Source organism: Euprymna scolopes, chromosome 12 (genome assembly GCF_053919585.1).
Source record: "Euprymna scolopes isolate OS-2025 chromosome 12, ASM5391958v1, whole genome shotgun sequence".
Lineage (NCBI taxonomy): Eukaryota > Metazoa > Mollusca > Cephalopoda > Sepiida > Sepiolidae > Euprymna > Euprymna scolopes.
This window is the reverse complement of record NC_136493.1, coordinates 5,677,339-5,687,961: the sequence shown is the minus strand read 5'-3', so window position 1 is coordinate 5,687,961 and position 10,623 is coordinate 5,677,339. Positions and strand designations below refer to the sequence as shown.

The following is a 10,623-nucleotide window of genomic DNA, read 5'->3' as shown; positions in this document are numbered from 1 at the left end:
GAGAAATGCCAATCTGCTCTCAGTTCGGTTTATAACAACGTATGTTGTGATTAATATATTTAATTTTAGATTTTCAGCTTCGTTACTCTGCAAGGGTACTCAGCGGTAGGGATGGTGAGGGTTGCAGGAGTGGATGTTATCCTCTCTCGCCTATGGGTTATCTTTTCTTAACATTGTAATCCTCCTTTATTTTCTGCTAATTTGATGCTGTGACTTGAGATGTTGTGACTGAATGCCACAAATATTTAAGTCTCTGTTGTAGGTGTCTTTGTGGCGCAGAGTTTGTCGTTTGATTGGCAATATTACAGAGACGAGCTCGCCAAACAGGATGTCCTTTGGGATGTAATCAACTTTCATCCTGCACACATGACCGAGCTTATGCAAGCGTCACTGAGTTAGACTGGCAACCGTGCTTGGTATGCCGGCCTGGGATAAGATAACTATGTTTGTGACTCGATCCTGCCAGAAAATGCCTAAAAGACGTCTGAAGTTACGCATGTGGGAAGTATTCAAGATTCCTTCTTGTTGTAAATACAATGTCCATAACTCACTACCATAAAGGAGAGTACTCAACCCGCGTGACTGGTATACTCTCATCTTTGCGGTTAATGTCAGCAAGATGTCCCACACTCTCTTGGCTAAACGGGTCAAGGCAGTGGCTTCTTTGCCTATGCTTATGTTGAGTTCTGCGTCCAGAGACAAGTTGCTGCTGATGGTGGAGTCGCGGAATGTGAACTTGTATATCACCTTCACGGTGTGGTCGCCGATATTGATTTTAGGGGTGGTGTCGATATCTTGGCTCATGATGTTGGTTTTCTTCAGACTGATGGTGAGGGAGAACTCTGTGCATGCGTTCGCAAAGCGGGAGATGTGTCGTTGAAGGCTTTCCTCGGAATGAGCAACGAGAGCTGCATCATCTATGAAGAGCATCTCATTAATGAGCACTTGGTGCACTCTAGTCTTTGCCTTGAGACGAGCAAGGTTGAATAGATCCAATTTGCTGGACGATACCCACCATGCCATCGGTGAATGATATGATAACCTTAAGGAATTTGTGCCGACATCCTGAGAAGAAAGGTGAAAAGTCCTGATCGACTGACGAAATCAAATGTCTTGGACAGGCCGATGAATGTGAGATATAAGAGATTTCGCGGCGCTTTTCTTGCAGCTGCCTTATGAAGAACGCCAGGTTAATCGTTGATCCTTTAGCCTGAAACCCTCATTATGACTCTGGGTAAACAGGGTCAGCCAGCAGTTGAAGGCAGTTGAGACCCACCCGTGCAAAGGCTTTGCCCACGATGCTAAGGTAGGAGATTCCGCGAGAGTTGTTAGAGTCGCGACGGTTGATCTTGTTCATGTAGAGCGTGACGATCTTTACATCCTGTATATCCTGAGATATCGTGCCCTTTTTGCCAACACTGTAGCAGGAGCTCGTAGGGTGACCCAGGTGTAAATTCCCCCTTCCTGCTTTCAAAATCCCAAGTGGAATTACATCGCTTCCTGGAGCCTTTCCACAGGAGAGTGAGTCAATGGCCTTCATCAGTTAATCGATGGTGAGTTGAGCTCGTCCATGGGTGTCAGCATGTTATGAATACGAAAAGTATAAATATTTATAACTTTTCTGTATAAGTTTTATCTTGGTGACGTGCAGAACTAAAAAGAATTTATGAAAATATTAAAAAGACTGTTTTTACAAAAACATATTTTCGACCGTACATTCGAACTTCCTTTGTGTAGGCAAAGATATGTGCATGCACGGAAGAAGAGGAGGAAAGAAGAAAAAGTAGGATGACATACATATTATTTTTATTGTAACTACACATTCATAAGCATGTTTCGGTCAGCCAGACAATATTGCTTATCCAATACACACACACATTTTATATATATATATATATATATATATATATATATATATATATATATATATATATAGGAGTGATGGAACGATTCAAATATTTTTCCAATTCCGATACAATTACCGATTCCGTACAAAATTCCCGATTCCGATACAACTTTCGAATCCGATTTCGATTCTTTATAAATCTCTTATTACTAAAGAATTGTTATTTTCCCCAATTACAATAAAAACACGTATTAAATGGGCAGATATTTTTAAACGTAAGAATACATAAGATATTTTAGGTTTACTGTAAGTTTAAAATCAATGAATGTTTATTATTTTATTATTACCATCACTAGTGGAAGATTTTGCTTTAAACAAAATCAAATGCAAAAAAACTAATTAAAGGAATCGTTTTGGGATCGGAAAAGAGACATACCATACAGAAAATGGACTCTGATTTATGAAAGTATGATAGGTTATGAAAAGGAAGAGTTGTAAAGGAATAGCTTCGAATTTGGGTGTATCAAAACCAAAGCAAAATAGGATAAAAGTAAAAATAAAATAGATAAACCCCATAATTTATTATACCATACCTGTTCACACTGAAACACTTATCACAATATTCTGTGAATCTATATTAAAAAACCTTGTTAAACTTTGTGACATATTTCCGTTCTATGGAGGTCAGGCGCAAACGAACACCCCATGATTTTATTATACCATATTTCTTCAAACTGAAAGATAATTATCAAAGTATACTTAAGCAGATAGATATGAAAATTCTTTATTAAAGTTTGTGCCTATTTCCATTTGTTGCATATTGGCTATATTAGAAGGGATCTGTTAGAAGTACATTCATTAGTGTGTGTCTTTGCGTATTATGCCTAAAGGTCCTTATATATATATATATATATATATATATATATATATATATATATATATACGTGTGTGGGTGTGTTCTTATCAATATTCTTTTTATGTAGGTGTGTGTGATTCTTCTAATGTCTTTTTGCCTTGCTTAGGGATGTTTCCGATGACGTGTATGCGCCAACAAATGCAACGCAAACATACCTGAATTTACCTTGGCCAGCGATGATATTCTCTCCTTCGCTGGTTCTCCATCTTGCTGGGAGTCGGGTCACTGCAGACAGATTCATTGATGAACAAACAAGATGGACTTGAAATTTCAATCTTTATTCAAGGCAAATTCTACATCTCGGGTCCTGGTTGTTTTCGGGAGGCACCTAAATTCCCGTCCGCTTAATCTGCCGCCTAGACCCTCTCTCACCGTCTCGTCATCACCGGAAGTTACCCAGAATTCAGTGTCAGCTTCCAAATTCCGGTGCACTCTAATTGGGCCACTCAAGGTGACTGAGTTTGACAGCTGTCAAAACTAACCCTGCTAAACAATTTAATGAGAAAATAAACATTCTTATTTTCTTTATTTCTAAAAACTACTTAGATAGTCTTTATTTCTAAAAACTACCTAGATAGCATTTAAGCTGGGACTACTAATACAACAAATTGTATGGAGGCCAGGAGCGAACGCAAACCCCACAATTTTATTATACCAACCCTATTTGAGTTAAAACATACTTATTAAAGTATTCTTATGTACATCTATATCAAAAACACTTGTAAACGTTTTTTTTTGAATTTTTAAACTTTTTATTTCCATACTTTGTGGACCAGGCGCGAACGCAGACCCCAAATTTTAATGAACCACCGTTTTGCCAGATCAAATATACCCATTCCTGTGTCTCGATACATCTTCTATCATTATATGTAATCAGTTTTTAAAAAATTATCAACCATATAGGAGCCTATTAATGACCAGACACACACACACATACACACATTTAGCTTTATATATATATATATATATATATATATATATATATATATATATATATATATATATATATATATACAAGGTGGTCACCACTTATCAAGGCCCGGAAGCCACTCAGGGATAATGGTTATTGTTAGTACAGTACGTTAGTGTGGATATTTAAAGTGTCTTACTTAAGGGGGCAGTTCATCAGGAATTTGTTTACGTTGGACTTGAAGACATCCAAGTTGTAGTCAGGAGGGAAGCAGGCAGACAGAACAGAGTTCAACAGGCGTGCAGTTTTAAGAAAGAAGCTTTGTTCATGGAATCTACGTTTTGATTTAGGCACAGATAAAGAGTGGGGAAAGTTTTTGACAGTGGATTCAGCTAGACGGGTGTTTTTCGTAAAAGATTGGCGAAGGGGGACCAGGGATTGGAGTTAAGACGAGTACCTGCCATGAAAATAACGATAAAACAAAGATAGGCTTGCAACGTCTCTTCTGTGGGAGAGAGGTTGCAGGGAAGAAAAAAAAGCATCCCCCACTAAGCCACGAAGTCTATTTTGTACACTGTCAAGGCAGGATAGGCTGTTTTTAGCAGCTCCTGCCCAGATATGGAAGCAGTATTCCATCCTTGGGCGTACTTGGCTTTTATATAGATAGAGAATTGCATCAATAGTGAGATATCTTCTGGAGCGGTAGAAGGATCCCACCATCTTTCCAGCGACCTTGGCAACAGACTTGATATACGTGTTCCATTTCAGATCAGGAGTAAAGGCCAAGCCCAGAAGATTGTCAAAACATGGGGCTTCTCCCAGACGAGAGCCAAACATTTCAATTGATACAAGATGGAGATCAGAGCGTTGATAGTGTAAGGATAGGAGTTTGGTTTTTGATGCATTAAAGCTAACCAGCCACGGCTTCCCCCACTGAACCACTCGTTCGAGATCAGAGGAGAGAGAATCAGAGAGAGCTTTGTCATTTACAGCCTTTGATGTGTTGCCGTAGATGGTCATGTCAACGAATGATTTAAGTATGTGTTTAGGGATATTATTGATGTAGATCAGGAAGAGAGTTATACTGCAGGCCTCAAATTTTTGTCCATCAACCACTACTCTTATGAGCCCATCAGAGAGAAATGATTTAATGATAGAGAGAATATTTCCAGTTATACCGTAGCTGGAGATCTTGTGAAGTAGGCCTTTATGCCATACCTTGTCGAAGGCCTTCCCTAATCCTATGAGATATAACCGTTAGCACATCTGCGGTAGATCTTGCAGAACTGAAACCATATTGCATGTCACTAAGAAGGTTATTTCTGCTGAGGTGGTTGACTATTTCTCTATTTAATATGGATTCCAGCAACTTACTCATGACACACAGGAGGCTTATTGGACTGTACTGAGAGGGAGATGACTTATCACCCGAGTTTTTAAATACAGGGAATACTGATGAGGTTTTCCAGGCTGTTGGAAAGCACTCCTTAAGGCAACGTTTTAACAGTTTCGTAAGTATGAGAGCAAGTTCTGGTTGAAGCTTTTTTAACACTATAATTGGGATGCCGTATGGGCCAGTAGCTTTACTGGAATCAAGGTTCTTGATTAGCTTGGCGACCTCATGCACAGATATTTGTATGTTACCTAGCGTGTTCTGTGTTATAGGAGGAAATATGGGGAATTGATGGCCTTCATCGCATGGGGTAAAATTAGCTGCAAAGTTCTTGGCAAATAGTTTGACCTTGTCTGAAGCTAACGAGATGACCTCTGGTCCGTTGATAATGGTTGGGATAGAACGCACACCTCTGTTCAGGATCCTATTTGTCATTTTCCAAAACTGGTTGGAACCAAGCCGCTGATCAGCTACTTTGGATTTAACAGACTGAGCATATAGCTCTCTTGCATTTTTTATTACTCTTTTACACAGTGGTTGCTGTCATTCCTGAAAGCAGCGTTAGTCTCAGTGCATCTATTACGTTGGTAGTTATGGAGAAAGTGATTTCTGTGTGCGATGGCAGCAGCACATTCTGGGGAGAACCATGGCTCGCTGGTAGGTTTTTCATGGATTTTTTTTAGATGGTATGGATCGGTCTATGCTTACAATTAACCATTCGGTCAGGTCTGATACTATAGAGAACACATCCGTTTTATACATGGAATGCAGAGGTAGATCAGATATAAATGTACGGAAGCTATCCCAGTCAGCCATGGAGTATCGGTATACAGTACGGTCGAGGGGTACGTCTGGGGACTTATTACATTTGCTTTTTATCTTAACGGTTACGACGGAGGATCCTAGAGGAGAAAGAACTGAGCATGAACATAGCACAGGGGAAGTTGAGAGAAAAAAGGTCTTGGAGGCTTGCATATTGACCTGTAGTATCGGGCTGACGGGTGGGCTCGCGAACAATCTGAGTGAGGTCATAAACAATGGAAAAATCATGACAGAACCTCCCCTCATCGTCCGTCTTATTTAAATGGATCAGCCATTCCACGTTATGGACATTGAAGTCACCACAGATCTGAATGTTAGCCGAGGGGTGTACAAACAGGATGGGGTCTATTTTCTCAGATATGCTCTTAAAGATAGTAACTCCACTGTTGTGGGGGCGCTGGAGGGCAAATATAAATGCAGTGGTATAAGCTAGTGCAACCCGAAAGCACATATAAGGTAAATTAGGGTCTTCTCTGGAGATATCCCAACCACATGGGAAGCCATCTTTAATGTAGGCACATATTCCATGCCCATGGCGATATTGGGGGTCAGATTTAGATGTTAAATCAGAGTATCCTTTAATTATGAACTCATCTAGGGAGGTGGTCGGCCCTATTCCAGTTTCGCTTAGATACAATATGTTCGGTGTCGTCTCCTGTAATTGGGTTTCAACCTCTGGAAGGTTGGAACGTAGACCCCTGATGTTGGAGAAGGAGACATGGTAGTAGCGGTCTACGTTGGAAGATGGGGTTCTAGGTTTATTCAAGTTTTTTCTCTGGAGATGTTTCATGTTGAGGTTTTGGAATTTGTGGAACAGGTCGGCATACTTGGTTAGAGCAGTACACAGAGGGAAAGTAAGAGAGAAAAAGACAGGAAAACCTTTACCTTTTCATGTATCACATGAAAAGGTAAAGCCGTAACAATTACCCACTAGTATGGCATCGAGAGGCCCCACCAGAGACTACTGCATGGTTCAGAGTCCATTCACCAAATGGCAATACAGCAGTCCCAGTACGTTGCGCCTGCTGATAGGATAGCCTCCTAAGTGGTTAATTCAAGGTTCGGGTCCCTGACTATCAGGTGGATAACGTCAGCCCAGACGAAACGTTTACCTTCAGCACCCTTACTAGTGACATGGCCACAAGGATAGACATAAAGACAGAAAAATTTATGACATCTCAGATTACTGTTTACCAAGTACTACTGACTTTTAAAGCAGCTTTTACTTCACCCTTTGTCAGAAAAATCATTCATTTGCATGAGGACTGAGGGACAAAAAAGGAGAAGCGAGAGTTACTGGATCTGCCGATAACACACCCACTGCATTATCTACTCTCCATTAAAAAAATGGTGGGAATGGGTACAAGGGGTTTATTAATATCTACTTAGAAGCCCGGTGCTCAATTATCAATTCATGACGCTTTTGAAGATAATCTCCCCCTCCCATATTAATGGGTGGATGTTTTGGCATTATATATCTCGAGTTTCAATAATTCGAGCTTCACCTTATAATTAAAATCCAATAATTAACTTTTATCAATTTGTGAAGTCGGCTTAATATTAATTTACATTTTAGTTTAGATAATTATTCAAGATTTTAATTTGGGAGGTTCTCGTTTACATAGGTGATTTTATTTTGTTTTCTTTCCGTTTTACATCTAACAAGACGATATTGTTTAATAGCATATTTGACAAAGATTTCCGTTTTACATGTAACAAGACGATATTGGTTAACAGCATATTTGACAAAGATTTCAGAACAGAACAAAAAAGCAAGACAAGATAGGTAAAATTTAGTTACGAGTTTAAGTCAAAGCTGTAATAAGAAAACAGTTAGCGGTAATTAGTACAGATTAGGTTCAAAAGTTGGAAACATACATAAATACATACATACATATGTGTTTGTGTATTACTGAATAATATGAATAATAGTATTTAAAAAATAAAAACATATATATTTATATATATGTTTTATTTTTTTTTATTACCGTTTTATCTGCTTAGTTACACATGTTTCGGTTACTGAATCGTATTAACGATCCAGTAACTTCATAAGACATTAAAGAAATTTCTGAAATGTCTGATGAAGTTACTGGGTCGTTAATACAATTCGGTAACCGAAACATGTGTAAGTAAGCAGATAAAACGGTAATAAAACATATATTTTTTCTGCAATAGTATTGAGCACTTTCTTCATTACCATTACTTTCTAATTACCATTTTTGATATATATATATATATATATATATATATATATATATATATATATATATATATATGACTAAATGATATGAATAATAGTATTTTTTAATGTAAAATAGGATTTAGTTTGCGCGGCGTTTCGATAATATGTCACATATATGCCTTTTTCAGAAATATAAACGTCTTAAATGTCGTTATTAACTCGGAGAAAGAAAGTTACAACAAGAATAAGGTGAAAACAAGTGCCGGCAAAAAAAGTATTTTATGGCTATGAAATTATCGGACTTTTCATTCAGTTTTTATGCACATCCGTCGTCATGGGACATCATAAGAAGAAACACAATCCATAATGAAGTCGAAAACCACCTGATGTCTGCACGCACACTGAGGAATAATTCGTACTTTTAATATGTGTAATAATAAATATAATAATAATAATAATAATAATAATAATAATAATAATAATAATAATAATAATAATGATAATAATAATAATTTCGATTATTTTGTCTGGTACACATGCTATGGCAATAAAAATTGATCATACCAAATCAGCCAAAAGGTGGTATAGTTAATAATCTGCAAACGACATCTAGGACAGCTCAGACTTGATCCCAACACTAAAAAACACAATTTGGCTCCTCCTATTTATTTTTTGCTCATAACGGCCGTTGGTTTCCTCTGGAATCTGAGTGACAATGACATTCTTAGTGTTACAGTATTTTCAATGTTTTTTTACTAGAAGCTTTGACGTTGCTTGATCTCTTCGGTCTGTCTATCATTCATCTTGTCGTTTCAAATGTTTATGCCGATGCTACGATAGATGTTTTAAATATGCTTACTTGCTCTTACACTCATTGGTTTAGAAACTTCATAATTTACTGTGCTAAAATTTGTTATTCCCAAGTTTGCCTTGATTTTATGTTTCAATTTTCTATTTAGTGTCACATTTTTGTGCTGATTGAAGAGACTGTATTTCAAAAAATCATATCGTCTCAGAAACGTTTGGTTGTAACTACCTCTCGTCATCGTAGCTTAACTGTTTCTAAGAATCGAACTCCGAACAATGTGTATCACAGTCCAGCGTGTTTAACCGTTACGCTATAAACTCCAAGAATGTTTTACTGTTTATTTTTATTGTTTTAAAAAATGAGATTTCTTGTTAATTTTTTTTTCAATAAAGGCGGTTAAATAGCGGCTTCGCCTCGAAGCTCATTTTTATTTACTTAGAAAGTCGCTCATAATTTGTTTGGACGTATATAATATTTTTTTAAATGTATGTTTTATTATTTTCAAAACAGTAATCTACGTAATGCATATTTCAAGGTAACTACCTCTCGTCAGCATGGCTTGACTATTTCTAGGAATCGAACTGCTATATATAATTGGAAATTTCTGTGAATTTGCTCCATCTACAATAAAACCCGCCATGCACGTTTGAAATACGAACACACGCTTAACGAAGGAAATACATCCCGAAATATAGCATCACGGACATACCACATGACCGCCTTACGCAAGTAAGAAATCCTACATGTAAAATACTTTATGAAAAAAGAAAAAAATGTATATGTATATATGGATGGTTATATGTGTAGACATGAATTGGATCAATAAAAGTGAAACTGCATAGCTGGTTCCATTATTATATTATAAGTTACGTTAGTTTTAGTAACATTTTTGCATTGTTCTGCCTTCTATGAACTTAAATTTTTCTTATATACATTTTAAACAATGTTTCAAGCAAACTACTTTATATTATTATATTGCATTATATCGTATATATGCCCGTTCTAAATTTATCAGACAAAGCTCGATTTGACTCTAGTGCATATGTAATTTTTTACAGTGTCTAATCAATATATGTATAACAGTGACCTGTGGAAAATTTCGGTTTGCTTTTTAGCCGGTAAAAATAGTTGCTAAATGAGTTTAAATTTGAAAAGAAAAATGAACTTGGCAGGCGTTAGTTGACTTAAAGTGTTCTTGTGCGCCTGCGTAAATATACATTTATACGTAAAAGTCAGTTTAATTTTTAGGTTTTCTTATCCATCTGACATTATTTACAATGGTAACTTCTTTGGTTTCGATTCTAGCTAATGGTACACAAGTTATATTTGTTTACATTTGAAATGGCTATTATTTATAAGATACAATATAATAATCAATAAAATATTTACTCTATAGCAGAAATACGAAATATGTAAAAATTAAAATATCATATTAAAGCGTATTTTAAGATCATGTCACACCGGAGGCATTACTATATATTGAGTACAATATAATAATCAATAGAGAATTGGCGTATTTTACGATCAGGTAACGTCGGATGAGCTGCTAGTAATTAATATTATAGAATACACATTTATAATGGGTATCATATCAACAAATGCTTTTTTATATACGCAATAATTTCATCTATAGTACTTCTATCATAATTCTTAATACAATCATTTAAAGAGATTTTTATTTAAACAAAACAGGATTTAAAAAGCTTTTTTATATTTAATTTTTAAGCGAGATAATTACATGTA

At 36.6% G+C, this 10,623-nt stretch overlaps 1 protein-coding gene across 1 annotated transcript; it reads right to left on the bottom strand.

Annotated features, from left to right (window-relative positions):
• Nucleotides 1-387: 387 nt before the first annotated feature.
• LOC145291592 (uncharacterized) lies at nt 388-1,023 on the bottom strand. The gene has a single exon (XM_080137669.1). It carries the CDS (start codon nt 1,021-1,023, stop codon nt 388-390), a length of 636 nt encoding a protein of 211 aa, XP_079993795.1.
• Between the last annotated feature and the right edge of the window lie 9,600 nt (nt 1,024-10,623).

Excerpts from the sequence above, each read along its gene's own strand:
- LOC145291592 (XM_080137669.1), bottom strand. The coding sequence starts at position 1,023 with ATGGCATGGTGGGTATCGTCCAGCAAATTGGATCTATTCAACCTTGCT.